The following is a 19,695-nucleotide window of genomic DNA, read 5'->3' on the forward strand; positions in this document are numbered from 1 at the left end:
CTCGAAGAGTACATATATCTAAGTATGAACCCCAGGCAAGCGAGTATAGTGGTCTCACCCCATACTAGGTAAAGCGAAGTTCGAAAAGAATCACTGTGTCAATATGAAATATCGACCAGTCCTCCGCTCAAAACACGTATTGGACAAAGGTTTATATCCGCTTAGGAGGAAACTCGTAAATCCGCCACCATCCCTCTATGGGATGGAGTCCTCCAGCTAGGGGAAAGCATAAACCAATGCAATATTAGCTTGCATAAGGGAACATTCTATTAGAATTATCCCCGGGTAAATATACATAGAATGAATGCTCACAGGTGAAGGAGACGCAAGGTTCTCAAGAACCAGTTTATTGACAGACAATAAACAAACAGGTTAACCACACTCATATATATATATATATATATATATATATATATATATATATATATATATATATATATATATATATATATATATATATATATATATATATATATATATATATAAGAGGAGGATAACTAAAACTTTAAGCATAAGTATGATAGTAAACAGAAACTTGTTTGTCTGAAAGAAAAACATTGGAGCCACTTTTAAGATACCAAAGTATCAAAGTCAAAAGTCTGTATTACTAATCAGTCACATTAGCGTTAGAAACGCTCGGCACGCATGTTTGCCCTTATGCTGGGTTCACCTTTGAAAATGGAACAGTCGACGTGGGTCACGCAATACTCTCACATAGTTTGTAGTACAACATGTGACTACATAATCACCCTGGAATTAATTGTCCCAATTAAGCTACTGTTCCTCGCAGAGTTAAACAGCAGGGTTAACGATGCAACCCACTGCTACCACAGAACCTCTTAGTTGCTGCACTTGCTTCGCATAGTGACGAAAGAACACTCTGGAAGACTTCCAGCCAGTGTACGAACGAAGATGTTCAAAATCCCTACAACTAAAGAAGTTTAAGGATGAAGCAACTTTCCTCAGATCGTGACCTGTGGGTGAACAGTCAGGATCCGCTCTGCGAATAAGATATGTGATTTTCGCCCTGAGTTGTCTCAGTGATAAATTTTGAGCCTGACGTTTCTCCCCTGGCCAGTTGGCCACCCTTGAAGTCTGAAGTTCTACGAAGATAGACCTTTAGGCATTCTACTGGACATAGAGATGCATCTTCTTTCAGAGGGCAGATTCTTCAGGGACCCCACCTGATGGTGGGTAACTCGTTCTTGGAGAGAAACGTAGGATCCGGAAATAGGTTCAGTTCACCCATCCAGTAACTGAACACGACCTTTCTCTCTCGAGAGGGGTATGATCTCACTAACCCTGGCCCCGGACGCGAGTGCAAAAAGGAGGATAACTTATGGGTCAAATCCTTTAACGCACACTCCTTATTGTTCAACAGCGAAGCAAACTGAAGAACTTTTCTAAAGACCATGAATTGGGCTTTGGAGGTGCTAAAGGTCTGAGCCTAGCGCAGGCTTTCGGAACTTTTATAAAAGATCTCGTTAGCGAGGTCGACCTGGAAGGCATATAGAATGGGTCTTGTCAAAGCAGACCTACATGTTAAAATCGGGGACACATACAGGGGCAACTTCTTGTTGTCTTTCGTCGCAAAGAGGTCTAGCCGCAGTTCTGGGACTTGACTCAGAATGAAAAAGAATGGTCCTGCGTCTAGGGACCATTCCGACTCTATCGGTGTGAACCTGGATAGAGCGTCCGCTGTCACATTGCGGACTCCTTGAAGGTGAACTGCTGACAGGTACCATTTCTTCTTCCCCCAAAATCGGAAGATGGCCAACATCACCTGGTTGAGAGGTGGTGACCTTGATCCTTGTCGATTCAAGCATCTCACAACTCCCCCGCTGTCCAGCACCAACCTAATGTGGATCGAGCGATGCGGGGAGACTTTCTTTAAGGAAAGAAGGACTGTCATAGTCTCTAGAAAATGACTGTGAGAGGTCTTGAATAGACTGGACCAAGACCCTTGGGCCTTTTTCTGATGAGAGTGAACTCCCCATCCCTCCTTCGAGGCGTCTGAGTGACTCGTCACCGACGGGGGAGGTGGATGAAGAAGAACCGACTTCCTAAGAAGTCTGGCTTGGGACCAAGGCCTGAGAAGAGTATTTCGACGAAGCGGAACTGGTCTTCTCAGATCTCTTCGCGCATCTGATGCATAACTACTCCAATCTCCGGTTGCATCCTTTAGCTGTGCTCTTAGCACCGGGTCTGTCACCGAAGTAAACTGGAGAGACTCCAGTACACTCTCCAGTTCGCATCTGATATCCATACGGAATCTAGAAGTCTCTTGACAGAACCAGCTACCTCCTTTCTTTTCTCCGCCATGACGGAGAAAACGGTGTGACATTAGGTCCCAGTGGATTCACACCCACCGGAACTTAGAGATGGAGAAAGTTGAGACTTTTTCTGTTGATCTTGAAGCCTAGATAATCTAGGAAATGGATCACATACAGGGAAGCTTGCAAGCATTCTGTCCTGGATGCTGCCCACACCAGCCAAAAATCCAGGTAGGCTACTACCTGAATTACCTTTAGGCGTAATTGACTGAGAACTACGTTCGCAAGCATCGTGAAAATCCTTGGCGCTATTTTTAGCCCGAGAGGCATGGCTCTGAAGGCGTATAGTCTTCGTTGTAGCCTGAACCTTAGGTAGGAGGAGAATCGACAATAGATTGGAACGTGCCAATAGGCGTCTGACAAAACTATGGAGGCGGTAAATGCCCTCTTGGGCAGTAAGGTCCTAATGTGTTGCATTGTTAGCATCTTGAACCTGTAGTTCGCTATGAACTTGTTAAGTGGCGACAAGTCCAGAATGACTCTGAGTTTTCCGAGTCCTTCTTGGGAACACAAAACAGCCTCCCTTGGAATTAGATGGACTTTACCCTTCGGATCACTTTTCCTCTAACAGTTCTTGAATGAACTCCTCCAGAACGGGGGTGGAGCATCGGAAAAACGCCGAGGGTATGGGGATGGAGTGCTGTACCAGCTCCAGCCCAGTCCCTTCTTGAGTAGGCTGTGGACCCAGGGATCGAAGGTCCACCGATCCCCAAAAGCGTTGGAGACTCCCTTCTACCAATATCATCTCGCTCGGACTGATGTCCTGAGGTCTTGCCTCTCTGACCGCGACCACCCATGAAACCCCTTCTCCTTGAGGGGCGCCTAGACGAACTTCTGGCTGCTCCTCTAGGCTTGTTCGACAGGCAGTTGACTGACCTTCGAACGATGGGTTGAATGCCGGAGACTGTGTCGACACGAATTGGGGAACCCACTGAAGTGTGGTCGGGGTTTTTGCCACCATCTGGGGCACTGAGGGCATCAGCAAATGCCATTGCTGCTGTTGTCTACTTGACTTAGCTGGCCGAGAAAGTATCCTAATCCTTTTAGTCTTCCTCAAAGGTTGGGGACCCCATCCTGGGAAGAATTTCTCTTGGTAGACAGGCCCCACTCCTGGAGAAGATTTCTATCGTCCGTGACGGCCCTATCAACCTCTTTGACCGATTCACTAGGGAAAAGGTCTTTGTCCCAACTGTTGGAGGAGATTAGTTTCCTTGGCTCGTACCTCATCGTAGCCCGGGCGAACACGAACTCCCTACCGGTTCTCTTCGCCCTGACGGAGCTGTAAAGATCCTTCGTCACAGTGGCCAGATGAGTCTTGATCACAACCATGAACATTTCATGGACCTTGGGGTCACTTGTCATCGTCTCAAAAGTGGACTGAAGAAACAAAGAGGCAGCCAGTCTTTCTTTTGTCTCGAGTTCTTCTCCGCAAAAGAAAGCCAGACAGCTTAGAGAGGATCTCGCCGAACCGGCATCCGGCAAAATCCGCCTCCCATCTGGACTGAGAAGGTAAAATGGACGTCCTTCCAGTCCTTGTTTTGCTTACTAATCTTCCTTTCTAAAGGCCAGCAACAAGGGTTTACACTCCACCAGGGAGGGGAAAGGCTTGCCAGCCTCGACTGTTTTCAAAACCGCCGCAAACCCTTTCAGCGAAAAGGGGGAAGGCTGTGGCAGGAGAGGACACAAAGGAAGGGAGCCTCTTACTCAAATACAGCTACCTTTGAGTTCATGAAGCCCCACTCTTTCATCGAAGATGAAAGCAAGGCATGAGCCTAGCATGGTCTATCACTACGACCTCCTCCGGCTCTGTCTCTTCCTTTGAAGCTGGTACCTCCTTCAACCGGACATAGCAGTCCGGATATGCCCCTGCAGTTACAATGCAGCTGCCTTCCCATTCTTCTCCCTCTGCCTTTGTTGGATCAAGCCAACAATGGAGGGAGGGCCTGCTCTACTGCGAGAGCAGACGATGTTGAGGGAGCAGGTTCAAGGACCTGAACCGGAGCAGCCGACATCTCTCGGCCTCTTCCGCTACCTTGTCCGGAGCTCGAACTTCATCCTGGCCTTCTGCCAGGAGGTCTTCCTCCAGACGTTCGGACACGTCTGGCATCCTGTCGTCCAACTGGATGCTAAGCATGGCGACCGCGACTTCAGCATCCACCGGGATCTGAATTAGGGGGACCTCCTCTTGAGGTTGGGGAATCACTGTAACAGTTGATGCCCTAGGGAAAAGGAAGCCCTCATCTTCTCATTTGGAAGATAAGGTCCAGAGGTGATCTTCTGAAAGCCCCTCACCCAGGTACGAAGCTTCTCCCTAGCTATATCCCTTGAATCCACCGTTGTAGGGGAGACAAAAACGGATTTTGAGCGAAGCGAAAAGAAAAAGCCTCAATAGATAGGTTAGTGCATACGAAACATACCTGAGGGACCCAATACCGGAGAACATCCGTGGAGACAGCGCATGCCACACGCCTCCTTCAAAACCATGTCCGCAGAAGTCCTACTGCGGACGTTGCAGAAAACACATCCGCACTACGGATGGTCCTCCTGTAAAGAGAAGAAATTTCCATGAGTATCAAGTGAACTACGTATCACTGGATATGCACAGTAGCATAACAAAACGGAAAGGAAAGACACATCCTTGTATTTCCCGCACACCCAATTGTTGTAGCCTTCCAGATAATAAATCGTATGGTTAATCTATGCCAGATTAACCAATGGAAAATTTCCAAAGGAAATAGGCCTACAGCAACGGGTCGTGCAAGACCACAAGAATAAGGAAAAGACACATACTCGTGAATCCCACACAATCACCTGTGGAAGCCCACCAGCCATTAAAATCAAATGGTTAGTCTTTGCTAGAATAACCAAAGATCATATTTCCCGAGGGAAATTAGGTGTAGCTCACACCTAAGGTAAGATTTTACCATTCTGGCTAAAGATGAAAAGAATTCTCTTTTCATCCCTGTAAGGCAACACCAAGTGATTGCACCAGGCAACACAAGTAAGTTAGAAAAGACAGTGTTGTAACCTACTATATCATGGTCTCCCCTGGTAGAAAACACCATACAGGGAAGAACTGATACAGTACATAAGGGTGGTGTGCCGGCCGGCTCTTGCCGGTCAGTAACCCCCCCCCCCCCCCTTTTCCAAAGGTAGGTCTCAAGTATGCAACTTAGGATCACCCAGACGGGGAAGAACTCCAGTTCCTATGCCTGAACCGGCCGGTAGTGGTTGCCGGTCCGTAGCTACCCGGTTGGCACCCAGCTGCCGGCCATCACTCCCAGTGGCCGGCCAACCGAGTGATGTAGCAGGCCGGTCGGCAGCAGTGAGTAAACCCTGCCGGCTGGCATCCACACCAGGTAGCGCCCGGCTGCCGGCCGCCACTCATAGCGGCCGGCAGGTGAGCAAGGAGACCGGCCAGCAAAGGCATATAACCACCGCCGACCGACAGCAAGAGAACTAGTGAACAACCCCCTACCGACGGCCGGCCACTAGGCCGGCAGACGGCAAGGACAACACAAGAGAAGACAACAGAATGGGTGCCGGGCTAAGAGGCTATGTACCTCCGCGCCCGACACCCGAAAGAGTGCCGAGAGGAAGGGGAGACACTAAGTCAGGCTTCCTAACCACTGCTTACTGAATCTACAGACGGCAGCGGTTGAGGGACCAAGGAAGGACCGGGCAGCACTCAAGGGATAGGGCCTCTGCCGGTCGGCACACTCTGCCGGCCGACAGGGGACCACGTCAGCTCCCCATCCTAACCTATGCTAGGTACGGATGTGAGACGGCTGACGCAAAGGAAAATGGAAAAAACAGAGGGGAAGGACAGAGGGTCCTGTCCAACCTTGCCTTGGTTAAGGATCATCCCCAACTAAGAAAGCCCATCTCAGCCAGGGAAAATCCAGGGAGGGAGGCCGGCGCTACTGGCTGCCTCCCTAAAACCAAGGCAAGGAAGGAATTGCTAATCCGGAAAGGGAACATATCCCGAACCCGGAACAGCAAAGAGGACAAGTCTGAGGGGTCACCGAGCGAAGGGATCATAACTACAGAAACCCTCCGAGGTGATCCAAGGAGGATAAACCTCCTATGCCCGTGTCAGGCAGCAAGGGAGACTCTGCCCCACGCTAGACCAACACGGACTCAGACTAATACACTGCAGTACTGTCCTTCTCTGAACCAAACCAGTTGGAGCAGGAAGGTACAGTACTACTCCAGCATAGTTATATTTGAAAATTAATTCAAACAAACCACTAGAGTTAAGCCTAAGGCTTAAGCAGAGGGAAAGGGTTTGCCCCTTCCCCGAAGAGAAGGGAGCAAACGGGGAAACAGACAATATTTTAATAGCCAAAGACAACCTAGCCTAGGCACTAAGAGAATCGATTACCTAAATCACCGAAACTCACTCCAATACTATCTTGGAAAATACTCGAAAAAAGCTTATATGTATAACGTTGCCTAACGGTTTAACAGTATAAAATCACACTTGGAAGACTAATTATCATGCAGGAAGTACAAGGGCCAACAACTAGGCTACGAAGACTAGTGTCGGTCAGCCTAGGCAAAACTTTCGCCAGGCGCTATACTGAAGCATCATAACAGAATTCCTAAATAAGCTAAGCAGCTAATTATTAAAGCGAAAGGGGCTGGGAACGTCGCTCTGCTAACCAAATAAATCCTAATCTAGCGAGCGACAGCGTCCAGGACGCCTCCAGCAGGCAACAGCTCTTGTATCAAAGATAACTCTTTTAATTACTTTAATTTTAATCAAGAGCCTACATTTATACATAAAAGAAATAGTACTCAACTTATCCGAAGCAGAAGAAGTTGGAGAAAGCATAATTAAAGAGTAAATCCAAGATTTTGGTAGAAACACAGGAAAAAACACCGAGTTGTAAAGCTACGCAAAAAGGAATGCAGATGGCGCCAGAATCGGCGCAGGGCACGCTTACGAAACGGGAGAAGAGAGGGCCTTACGAACGGCTCTCCCCTTTTCTTTCTCGTTTTCGTTTTCTTGCCATTTGACCCCTACGAAGTGTTAACTCTGTTCGGGGTACAGATTGCCATGTGGCGTGTCAAGAATACGTCCTCTGATTTATACGATATCCCTGGCTCTTTTATTAGGGATATTCGCTCCAGGAGTTAGAATTCTGGGTACCTTAAGGTAAATTGTCTGGGAATATCGCCGTAGTTGTAATATACCCTTGGAAGCTACCTTAGAGGAACTTCCATCAGGACGACATGGCTTGAGCCCAAAAAAGACTGACGTTCCTCTGGAACCTGTGCCTTCTAATAAGTCTTTCATTACTATGTACATTATAATTTACTGTAAATTACTTTTACATCCCTTATTGCATTTATTTACCATATTCTGCAATTGTGAAATAAAATTTCTATTTTATTACTTGTGCGTCTCAATCCGCTCCTACTTATACTATGAAATACATGGTTGTCATAGTTTCATTATCCCCTCCTTTTTTCTTTATAAAAATGATGAAGAATAATTGGTTCAATCCATATTATATACTCACCTATGCTATGTAATATTCCTAACTGAATACTTACTTGCGCTATACCTTCGAGACCAGACCGTTCTCTTGTTACAATATACAGTGCCTAACCACCACTTGTCTGTCATTGAGAATGTTCCTATATGAATATCAACCATTCTGTCTTGTCTCCGAGTTCTTCACGTTCTCCCCGCAAGGTGGGTAGCCCTTCGAGAACCACTTTGATCCTCAGCATGGTCCGTTGGGACTTCTCTGCCAAGGGGGGCAGGAAGTTTCAGCCCCACGGAACCTCTATCGAGGTTACTATGCTTACTCTATTCAAAGCCCTCGGCACTTACACTACAAGGGGAAATCTACCACGATACATTGATTCTCTGGTATTCTTCCATCAGGACGCCATGGCTTGAGCCCAAAAAACGGATTTTGAGCGAAGCGAAAAATCTATTTTTGGGTGAGATAGCCATGGCATCCTGATGGACTCTCCCTGCTACTTCGTCCAGCCTTTCAGGTCCCACCCTGTCCTGCTGTATCATGGTGATCGGCAAGCAACTGGCGTTAGGATGAGGACGGACGTGACGTCATTTAGCAATGGCGCCCGTTTGTTTACGTTTCGAGTACCAAAAGTAGCCACGGACGAGTATAGCTGTGGAACGGTACCCCAGCTATTCTCCGCCCCTCCACATCGAAGTGTTAACTATGTGGGGTGCAGATAGCTATGTGACGCGTTAATACATGCGTCCCATGTTGATATACGATGTCTTAAAGGGAAACCTTTAGGATACTCGCTCCAGAAGTTAGAATTCTGTGATAACCTGTGGTTAAATTCTCTGGGAATATCTAGTAGTTATTTACCCAAGGAAGCTACCAAAAAGGAACCTTCCATCAGGACGCCATGGCTATCTCACCCAAAAATAGATTTTTCGCTTCGCTCAAAATCCGTTATATGTATAAAATATTGTCTAAAGCTTCAATAAATTACCACACTAGGAAAACTATATCATGCATGAGAGCAAGGGCTAGACGCCTAGGCTAGGAAGCCTGGCATAAGTGAGGATCGGTTACCTAAATCGCCGAAACCACGATACTATCGGCATAATATAAATTTCCTAGCAATGCAGGCTAAATAGCTAAATTCATTAAAGCGAAATATACCGGGAAGGTCGTTTTGGCTGACTAAATGACACGTGCATAACAAACGCCAGCGTCCATGACGCCTCCGATTAGGCAACAGCTCTTGTTACGTTAATTAAACCTTGAATCGAGGAAAAAAACTGGCAAGAGCTTACATTTATACAAAATAAAGATAATACTCAACTTTCCAGAGTCAGATGAGGCTGGAGAAAGCATCATAGTAGAAAATAATCCAAAAAATAGCGTGAGAGCACTGGGAAAACACCGAGTAAGGCTCGCTACAAAAGAAGGAATGGCAAGATGGCGCCCAGACGTGACGTCATACAGGTGATCAACAGTAGGAGTAGAGCGTGCCTTAATAACGGCTCTCCTCCAATTCTTGGCACTTTCCCCTCTCGAAGCGTAAACGCTATTAGGGGTGTAGATAACTACGTGGCGTGTCAAGAATACATCCTCTGATATTATGTGATATCCCTAAAGGCGAAAGCCAGGGATATTCGCGCCAGGAGTTAGAATTCTGGATACCTTAAGTAAAATTCTCTGGGATATATCACTGTAGTTAAATATAACCTAGTACAGTGAACCCTCGCTACTTCGCGGTTCGACAATCGCGGATTCACCACTTCGCGGGGTTTTCCCATAACCCATATATATATACATATCGCGGATTTTCCGGAAAATTCGAAAATACCGCGAAATCTGAAGACAACCAAATACGATATTTTGTTACCTGTAATTCCATTAATACTGTAATTAGTAATATCTGCTCTTACTGATTGTTCATTGCATTACATATGATATATAATTCAGCACAGAAAGAAATAAAACACGAAAAGAGAATGTGATCATACGATAATTCAGTACGTAGTAAAATTAAATCGAACATGAAACGCAAATCAGATGCAGTCATACCATATTAGAATGGTGTGTACTGTAATGGATGTGCTTCTTTTCCATGAATCTTTTGTATGTATACGTACGTAGTACAGTACTGCATCCAATAATATTCTTTGTTGCAAAAATCACATTTCGAATACTGTAAGCGTACGAGAGAGAGAGAGAGAGAGAGAGAGAGAGAGAGAGAGAGAGAGAGAGAGAGAGAGAGAGAGAGAGGCGTAAAATAGCGTACGTAAATTTTTATTATTATTGTTATTATTATTATTATTGTTGTTGTTGTTAATAAAATTATTATTGTTATTATTATTAATCATTATTATTATTATTATTACTGTACAGTATTATTATCATTATTTATTATTATTACGGTATTGTACTTAATCTACGTACGTTCAGTATGCGCGGGGCATCTTCTATGAGTAACCAACGCACCATGTACTGTAAGACGGGTTGTGATTGGTTCAAGCGCTGATAGATGACGAATCAAAACTCAAGTTTTGTTATCTAGCCTGTGATTGGTGTTTTGCCCGCATCTTCTACCCGCAGCATCAAAGTTCTCGCGGGGCTGGATCGTTCACTTTCTCTTTCCGCGTATTGCTGAGTAGACGTTCTTAAGTTTGTGAAGTTTAATCTGTGCTGTGTGCGACTGTTTTAAGTTGAACTTTTTGTTGAACTTTCTGTTAAATCCTACTGTACAATGCCTCCCAAGCGTTCTGCTTCTAGTAAGGCTGGTAGTGAGCCTAAACGCCACCGAAGGATGATGACGATAGCTGAGAAGGTTACGCTTCTCGACATGTTAAAAGATGGTAGAAGTTACGCGGCCGCCGGCCGCCATTTTGGCATCAACGAATCCACCGTTCGCTATATCAAAAAGGACGAGGCGAACATTAGAAAGACGGCTGCAATCACCTTTAGCAGATCAGCGAAGCGAGTCGTTACAACGCGTAATAAAACGATCGTACGCATGGAAGGTGCTTTAGCTGTGTGGATTGCCGACTGCCGGAAGAAGAACATAGCGTTGGATACGAACACCATCCAAACAAAGGCTTTGAGCTTATATGAGAATTTTGCTGCAAAGGAACCTAAAGACGACGACGGCAACCATGCTGAAGATGATGATGATGCAGATGATCCTCAACCAGGGACATCCACTGATTCCCAGCCTCAGAAACGTTTTTCCGCAAGCAAAGGATGGTTCGCGAAGTTTCAGAAACGCTTCGCCCTGAAAAGCGTTTCCCTGCATGGGGAGTCTGCTTCCGCTGACACTGCCGCTGCTGAAACTTACGTGAACCAGACTTTCAAGAACATTATCGCTGAAGGTGGATACAAGCCGGAACAAGTGTTTAATATGGATGAAACCGGCTTGTTTTGGAAGAGAATGCCGTCGCGAACTTTCCTGTTCAAAGAGGAAGCCAAAGCCTCTGGCTTTAAGGCATTCAAGGATCGCGTTACCCTCGTGATGTGTGGCAATGCTGCTGGATTTTTGTTAAAGCCGGGGCTTATTTATAAGTCGAAAAATCCTCGCGCTTTGAAAAATAAAAATAAGAATCTCCTTCCCGTGTACTGGATGCATAATCAAAAAGCATGGATTACGAAGATGCTGACCTCCAACTGGTTCCACCAGTGTTTCATCCCGCAAGTCCATGAATATCTCTTAAGAGAAGGGCTTGCCATTCAAGATCCTTCTCCTTATGGATAACGCTGGTGGACATGCAACTGACCTGTCGCGTGAGGGCGTTCAGGTTGAGTTCCTGCCACCCAACACCACGTCATTAATTCAACCGATGGACCAGGGGGTTATCAGGGCGTTCAAGGCCCTCTACACGAAGAATACCTTGGCGGACCTCGTTGCGTGTGTGGATGCTGCCCAAGATGACGAGGATGAAGATTTCAACTTGAAGGCGTACTGGCGGCAGTACACCATAGCCACGTGCCTGCAGAATATTCAAAAGGCACTTCAAGAGATGAAACCTGCAACCGTGAATGCGAGCTGGAAGAAGCTGTGGCCCGATATTGTTTACGACGACAAGGGATTTACTCCGTCGGAAATCCAACACTCTGCAATACGGAAATCTGTGCAGTTGGCTGCCATAATTGGAGGTGACGGGTTTGGCGACATGACGACTGAAGACGTCGACGAGTTGTTGGACTGCCATTCCCAGCCCCTAACTGACGCAGACCTCGAAGACCTGACGAAATCGGCAAGTGAGGAAGAGAGTGAGGGTACCCAGGAAGAGACCCAAGAAAATGTCGAAGAAACGGGCTTAACATTAGAACGGCTTGCCAAGTTCTGCAACCATATGAAGGAGGCGAAAGAAATGTTACAAGAGTGGGACGAGGATATGGTTCGCTCGATGCAATTCTCAAATAAGGTCGATGACATCATGACTCCCTACAGGATGCTCTTGGATCGAAAAAAGAAGCAGCGGCAACAACTTCCGATCACAATGTTCTTCCAGCCTCGCAAAAAAGAGCCAGTTCCTCCTGCTAGTACGCCTTCGGAAGAAATTGAAGAAGTTTCCCAGGAAGAAGTTGAAGAGGTGTCCCAGGAAAAGAAACCTCCGTCTGAAGAGACGTAAAATACTATCATTGACTGCACAGTAGAACACATCATCAGCTTCATCATCATCATTTCTACTGTGCAGCAAATTCATCGCCATCGTCATTCAAGTTTTTCTTGAACTTCTTTCGTGGTGAGTACAGTAACAATCTTTATTTTTTACTTTAACCTGTTTTATAGTTTAGTAATGTACGTACGTATGCATTAAATTAAAGGGAAGGTTTTAAAAGTCTACATGTTGTAACCTATCATATTTTTTTTGTTTAAAATTTACATTCGTACGTAAAACAATCTCTCTCTCTCTCTCTCTCTCTCTCTCTCTCAAATTGTTTTCCTGTTTTGCTACGTACAAGTACTGTATAATTTATATTTGTAAGGTAACATATTTTGTAAATGCTTTTACTGTAAATACTGTATGTACTGTATCATTATTTATCACTATCATCATGCGCGTTAAATGCCTTGTTTGTTCTGAGCGTGGTTGTTTACTGAGCGTACACGCCGTCGTTTCAGGCGGCGTCATAAAGAAAAAGATTTCATTTGGAAGTCCTAAGAAAAATACGTAAACTAAAACATTGGTAATAAAAAAATCAACATACAGTACTGTATAATCAATATAATCGATGCAAAAACTAACCTATACATATATGTGTACACTAAATGAGTTTGTTTCTTCATTATGATCAGAGATGAACGTAAACAAAACATTGGTTGCCATTTTTTATCGTGCTTTTTAGGAGTTTAGGAAACACATGATATAAAATCGCCTTTAATATTTGTGCCTGTTTTAGTTTAGGGTGCTGTAGTACATGCATTAAGTGTTCTGTACATTAAAGGGTGGTTTGTTAACAGTACTACGTACAAGGGAAGGTTTTAAAAGTCCGAATATACATGTTAAATAAATAGGTAAATATGCTGTCACTACTTCGCGGATTTTCACCTATCGCGCCCGCGTCTGGAACCTATCTACCGCGATAAACGAGGGTTCACTGTAAGCTACTATAAAGGAACTTCCATCAGGACGACATGGCCTGAGCCCAAAAAATAGGTTGCAAAGCACAAAAAGGCGTAGGCCTACCCACTATTTTATTACCATCCATTTGCAGTTGATTGCCATAACTTCCATTTATTTAATTCATTTTTGCTCTCCAAAACACCTCCCAATAAATTGTTGACTAGTTTTGGCTGGAAACTAACAACTGAACGCGAACCCCTTCAGGAACTGATGGAAAACGGTGTAATCTTGGGTGAAGACGCTCGGAACCACAGCGATTTTTCAAAACATGAAACACAGCTTGGCGGCAGCTGCAGCGGTTGAGGGCTTCTCGCGCCTCCTAACTGTCCACCTACATAAGATACCTTGGGTTTCAATTTGCTGTGGGAACCTCTTCCCACTAACTGCGCCGCTAGTCGCGCTCAGTGTAGCTGAAGCCTAACCCATGGGAAGAAACGCATGCACAATAAGTCCCCTTCAGTCCCTCAGATGTAAACAATGGACATTAAAATCATACTTCACATTTTAATAGACCTTTATGCAAGTTATTACGCCCCAGTCCCTATTAAACATATGGAGAAAAATACCAAACTAGCCAGTGCTCGTCCATTTCTTATAGCGAATTCCAGTTTCACTAGAAATTAGAATATAATATATTAACCCCTAGTTGTTCCCAGGTCACAAACCCTAGCCGGGGGGCAAGTCCCCCAGGTCCCCTTCCGAAGTCGCAACCCCTACGCGTTCCCAGGTTACAACCACTAGCTGGACACCCTCCTCCAAGGTCACAAACTAAGTAAATCACAAATAAATCCTTACAATATGATAAGTAAATCACAAATAAATCTTTACATTATATTAAAGTAAATCACAAATAAATCCTTCGGTATTATTACAGTTTCATCCATTATGGGAAATCTATTATAATAATATATTTCCCGAGTAAAGCAAGTCTTTTGTAGTATATCTGTAAAATATTATCTGTCGCAAATGCCTAGTTCTTTATATATCGACGATCAAACTCACGCTACTCATGTCTTCCTCCCAGATTTTTTCTAAGTCTGTTGTTATTGTTGACTGTGTCTTGTATTTGCTTAAATGAGCCCTGTAACCACTATAATCCGCAGACAAACTAGTCCACTATGAAGTCTTACACGTTTGGCCAATCACAGCGCCTGTCCACTATGACGTCATACATGTTTGGCCAATCACAGCGCGACAATACAACAGCGCGACAATACATTTTCTTACCCAGCCATTTCATTTCGTTCTTAGACATGGAGACCATAGAAAGCACGTCATGTGTTAGGTAGTGGCTGTAAGGGGGGGGGGGGTTGCAGGGGCTAGGCCTAGGTAGGGGTACAGGGCCCTAGGTTAGGTGGTTGTATTAGGTTCGGTAGTGTCCCGAAAATCACTGTGGCCTTAAGGGGGGGTCGCAGGGGGGGAGGAGCCCCCCCGGTAGGCCTAGGTAGGGATACAGGGCCCCTATGCTAGGTTAGGTGGGTTTATTAGGTTCAGTAGTGCCCTGAAAATCATTGTGGCCTTAAGGGGGGTCGAAGGGGGGGGGTCGCAGGGGGGGTGGAGCCCCCCCGGTAGGGCTAGATAAGGGTATAGGGGGAGGGGTGGTGGAAGGATAAGTATTCATTTATTGCAAATATCATTTGATGCCCCCCCCCCCCCACCCAAAACCCCGGTTCCCACCTGGTGTCCCCCATAATTGTTGGGATGAAGTAGGGTCTTTCTGCATTCTGGAACAACTTGTTGTTTTAACTCCAATTACATAGTAAATCTCTAAATCGGATGGTTTGCGGTCAAAATAAACGTTAAATTCGTTGGAACTACACTATTTCTGATGCAACAAATATATTTTTATTCCAGTTCCCCCATAATGGATGAAACTGTAAATTTACCAATCCTTCCATTATGAAAAAGTAAATCACAAATGATTCCTTACCTTATCATTGACACCAACGCCTCTTTTATTTTTTTTCTTGGGTATTTCTAAGAAACCTTTGCAGTTGAAAATGTGCTGGCCTTCCGGAAAATTGTCAGAATCGGACCTTTTGGGGCATTATTTTACTTAGTTTTTTTTTTTATTTCATATGAGTAACATTAGCTTTACATTGAACGGAGAGCATTTCCATCATAATCAATTGCCGACATAAACGAAATTACTCTAAATTTCTAAAGAGATTGATGTGCTACAGTGCTTCCCTCAAGTTCCCTCTTGCATATCTCTTTATGAGATGGTGCATGGTGGTCTGGTTGAAACTGACAGCGAAGGTGGGAAAAAAATTGGCTGTTGTAAAAAAAAAAAATATCCGGGAATTTCTGAAGGACAAAAAATAAATAAATAAATAAATAACACCTGACAAATACGTCATTGTAAATGTACAGAAAGCTCCCCAACCCATTGGAAAAAACGCATTCGCAATAAGTCCCCTGGCTTGTCCCTCAGATGTAAACAATGGACAGACTAAAAAACATATTTCACATTTTAATAGACTGATAAGCAAGTTTGTTATGCCCCAGCCCCTATTAAACATATGGAGAAAAATACCAAACTAGCCAGCACTCACCCATTCCTTATAGTGAATTTCAGTTTCGCTAGAAATTAGAGTGTCATATTAACCATTAAAAGAAAGCTTGGACTTCTTTCTTTAAAGTGAAATTACTTAAATTTGATAATTTGCTGGCGGAGCTATTGTATATTTACTAATCATTTTAATCATAAATTAATTTTAGTAATAGTTCTATGCTATCAAACACTTACTAGAAAGAAGTCATTTTACTCAGTCGAAATTATACAAGACATCACCACAGCTAATAATCACCACTACTTTCTGATAACGGTCATACATTCTTCAACTCTATTACATATTCTAGCACTTTTGAAATAAAGGATAGATTCGAAATAAGTCTATATAAACTTCGGAGCCTCTGCCGTTTATGGGGACAGCCCTTCGACCGGCCGAAAATCGCGGTAAAAAGTCCGAAATCGGCTATTTTTTTTACGGGAATGATTTGTTAGATAATGTAGATTGACGGGACAGTATTAAATTGTAAAACTGGAGCCTCTGCCGTTTATGGGGACAGCCCTTCGACCGGCCGAAAATCGCGGTAAAAAGTCCGAAATCGGCTATTTTTTTTACGGGAATGATTTGTTAGATAATGTAGATTGACGGGACAGTATTAAATTGTAAAACTGAATGATTATTGAAATCGAGTCATAAAAGTCCGAAATCATGACGTGTCCTTAGAAACTACAAACTTAACGAAGGGGTAAATATGTAGATTGACGGGACAGTATTAAATTGTAAAACCAACGGTTCATGGATGACTGAAATGTGCGAGAAAAATGGACAACTAACCCAAAATTCCCCTCCTAACCTGTCCTACAAGCCATGTCCTTACCTTCATCGTGAACTAAACGGGGGGGCTACGCCCCCCTGCGACCCCCCAAACACTGTTGCTAACATACAAACCCCACAAACCAAACCTAACCAATCCTAGTAGTTCCCAGGTCACTACCCCTACCCGGGGGCAAGCCCCCGGACCCCCTTCGTAAGTCTCTCACCTACAGAAAAGAAGCTTTGGGCAGCACTCAAAATTATATCTAATCCACATGATCATATTCTAGATTATTCAGGCTTACCTTAAATTTCGTAATCGCTAAAACCAAAATCCTCCGGTTCTTGGTCCTTCAACCTCTTCTGGGGTGGAGGATTATGAGGAGGACTTGAACTTTTGCGACTAGTGGAAGGTCGGGCGTCGGTAGCTGAAGAACGGCTGCTGGATGGACGAACGTTACTTGGAGGAGGACTTGACCTTTTGCGACTAGTGGAAGGTCGGGCGTCGTTAGCTGAAGAACGGCTGCTGGATGGACGAACGTTACTTGGCCGAACGTTAGAGGGAATCGGCAAGTAGAGAGGGCTGGCTTTGAGCGGGTACACGCGCTTGATGAGCTGTACAAATGCCCTGAACGGACATACGGAGTTTTCTATATATCGCTTCCTGATACAGTACTCCGCGAAATAGCTTTCGTACAACGATTTCTGGGTACCGAATCTTGGTAGCACGCTCCTTTTGAGAACCCGCCATTGCGATTCTATAGTGTTCGTATGCACGGTCGGGTCATCAGGATCAACGAAGTTAACACTGTGGTTTACAGTAAAATGTTTAAAATCATGGTCTTTGACTTTGCCATATCCTTTCCAGCAATCGGAAATGATAGTGGTCCCGGGAAGAACGTGCTCTTTGAGCGCCGAGATCAACGTTTCCGCGTTACGTTGCTTAACCACTTTGAAAAAGGTGTCGCGTGTTTCCCGGTCAATGCCCCCAAAGACCCAGGTTCCTTTGACATCATGCCCGATGTTATACTTCCTCTTGCCGAACTTGCTCTCGTCCACTTCCACAATGTGCCCTGGTCCACCAATTTTCTTATTGTCCAAAATCAATATTTGTTCACACACTCCTCGGCAAAAGTTGTACCAGTCAACGAGAGTGTGAGAACCAAGGTGTTGGGTCTTCAATTGAACACAGTATTGAGGATAACGATGAACCCAACAACACGTGAGAAGAATGATATCACGTTCTTCGAGGTGTGAGCCCTCAAAGAATGATTTATGCCGCATTGTGAACTTTCGGCGACACTTGCGGTTCCTACACCTCCAGAAATAATTGGATTTTCCATTGCCCACATTGCAGCCATCACGCATGAGGGCCACATCACCTGTTTTACACTTTTTACATGTACCTCTAAAATCCCCTAAGAGGCCTTCTCGAAATAAATAGTGAAAGAATTCGGGGGTAACACGAGTGAAATCATGTAGATGTAAAATTCCGAGAGTCTTAATTGCATCAAGCTGATCAATACTGGAGGTAAACTCGAAAATATCACTCACAGAGAAACTATACGGAACAGGTCTATCCATCACGGCGGTTAGAGCTGGAAAGGGTCGGCTGTAGGTCAATCTCGGGTCATGGGGGGGGATTAAAAATTTGAAATCACGCGGCCCACGAAAGGGTTAGTTCGGTTGCTTTGTTTGACACTGGCTTTATCTGACGAAATATCTAAACTAGATGTTGGATAACCTAACCTTTGTTTGTATATAAAACAAAATAGTATTCAGCATAATTTAGGGACGTTTTCGAAAGAAATAACAATCTTAACAAGAGATTAAAATGAAAATTGTTGGAATTAGCGAAAACATACGTACGAACATCGAAAACTGTTCATGCTTGCGCGACCAGCTGATATGCGAATCGAGCGCCGCCAAACGGGTGTTATTATAATCAGGCAGGAAACAATGATTGCGGGAAATTTTACGACCGAGTAAGTTGGCCGTGGCTTCAGCGTACGACGCATTGTAACGGCCTTTTTCTAACATAACATTTCATGATAAATATCCCAGCAGTATCAAATGTCACTAAACATGACGTGTCCTTATAAACTACATACTTAACTAAGGGGTAAATATGTAGATTGACGGGACAGTATTAATTTGTAAAACCGAACGTTTCTTAGACTGGGATGACGAGGGCTCTGTCTATCGGGAAAGTTGGAAACTAAGCAGGAGCTACCCGTGACTTGCGTACGGACCATGCTGAACTTAGAAAATATTGCCGTGGTAAAGGTAAATTGTGTTATTAGTCTAAACGATAAATTAACATCATATTATGGTAATTTAGAAAATTGTAAAGAACATCAACCCCATAATGAAATACGATTTGGCTAGTAATAAGAAAGATATCCCTGTCCCCATAAACGGCAAACACCCCTAAACTTCATTCCTGATCATCTACAGCACTTTTCAGAACCGCTGTTACTAGTATTGCCACTTTCTCGGATTTGGGAAACCCATCGATACAAATTCAAAATAAATCTAAATTTCACACATTATACAACGCTCTCGATAATAAAACACTTCTGAAATCGCTGGTCCTTAGAAATTGAGGTAATCCATGAACAACATCTCGAATAGATATAGAGAGTTGATCACAAAACACAACAATCAAACAAATGCATATTAATATTGTTAAGGTACACATTTTTCACGTAGCATTATCCCCGTTAACAGTTCATATAGAGCACAAAACCAATTCCCCGAATCCCCTGACATAATTGGGAAACTCTTGAGCCAAGGATAGTGAAAAACAATTACAGGGAGAAATACTGACGTTCTCGTTACCCAAGGATACACGAATGCAAAGGCTTTATCTTAATCAACAACTAAAAATGAAAATGTTTTACAGATGTCAAAAATATCAGTGATA

At 44.1% G+C, this 19,695-nt stretch overlaps 1 protein-coding gene across 1 annotated transcript; it reads right to left on the reverse strand.

Moving 5' to 3' along the window:
• Positions 1-16,495: 16,495 nt before the first annotated feature.
• On the reverse strand, positions 16,496-19,202 carry LOC137644399 (uncharacterized). The gene has a single exon (XM_068377382.1). It carries the CDS (start codon positions 18,351-18,353, stop codon positions 17,076-17,078), a length of 1,278 nt encoding a protein of 425 aa, XP_068233483.1. The 5' UTR covers positions 18,354-19,202; the 3' UTR covers positions 16,496-17,075.
• Between the last annotated feature and the right edge of the window lie 493 nt (positions 19,203-19,695).

This window comes from Palaemon carinicauda, chromosome 1 (genome assembly GCF_036898095.1).
Source record: "Palaemon carinicauda isolate YSFRI2023 chromosome 1, ASM3689809v2, whole genome shotgun sequence".
Lineage (NCBI taxonomy): Eukaryota > Metazoa > Arthropoda > Malacostraca > Decapoda > Palaemonidae > Palaemon > Palaemon carinicauda.

Excerpts from the sequence above, each read along its gene's own strand:
- LOC137644399 (XM_068377382.1), bottom strand. The coding sequence starts at position 18,353 with ATGGATAGACCTGTTCCGTATAGTTTCTCTGTGAGTGATATTTTCGAG.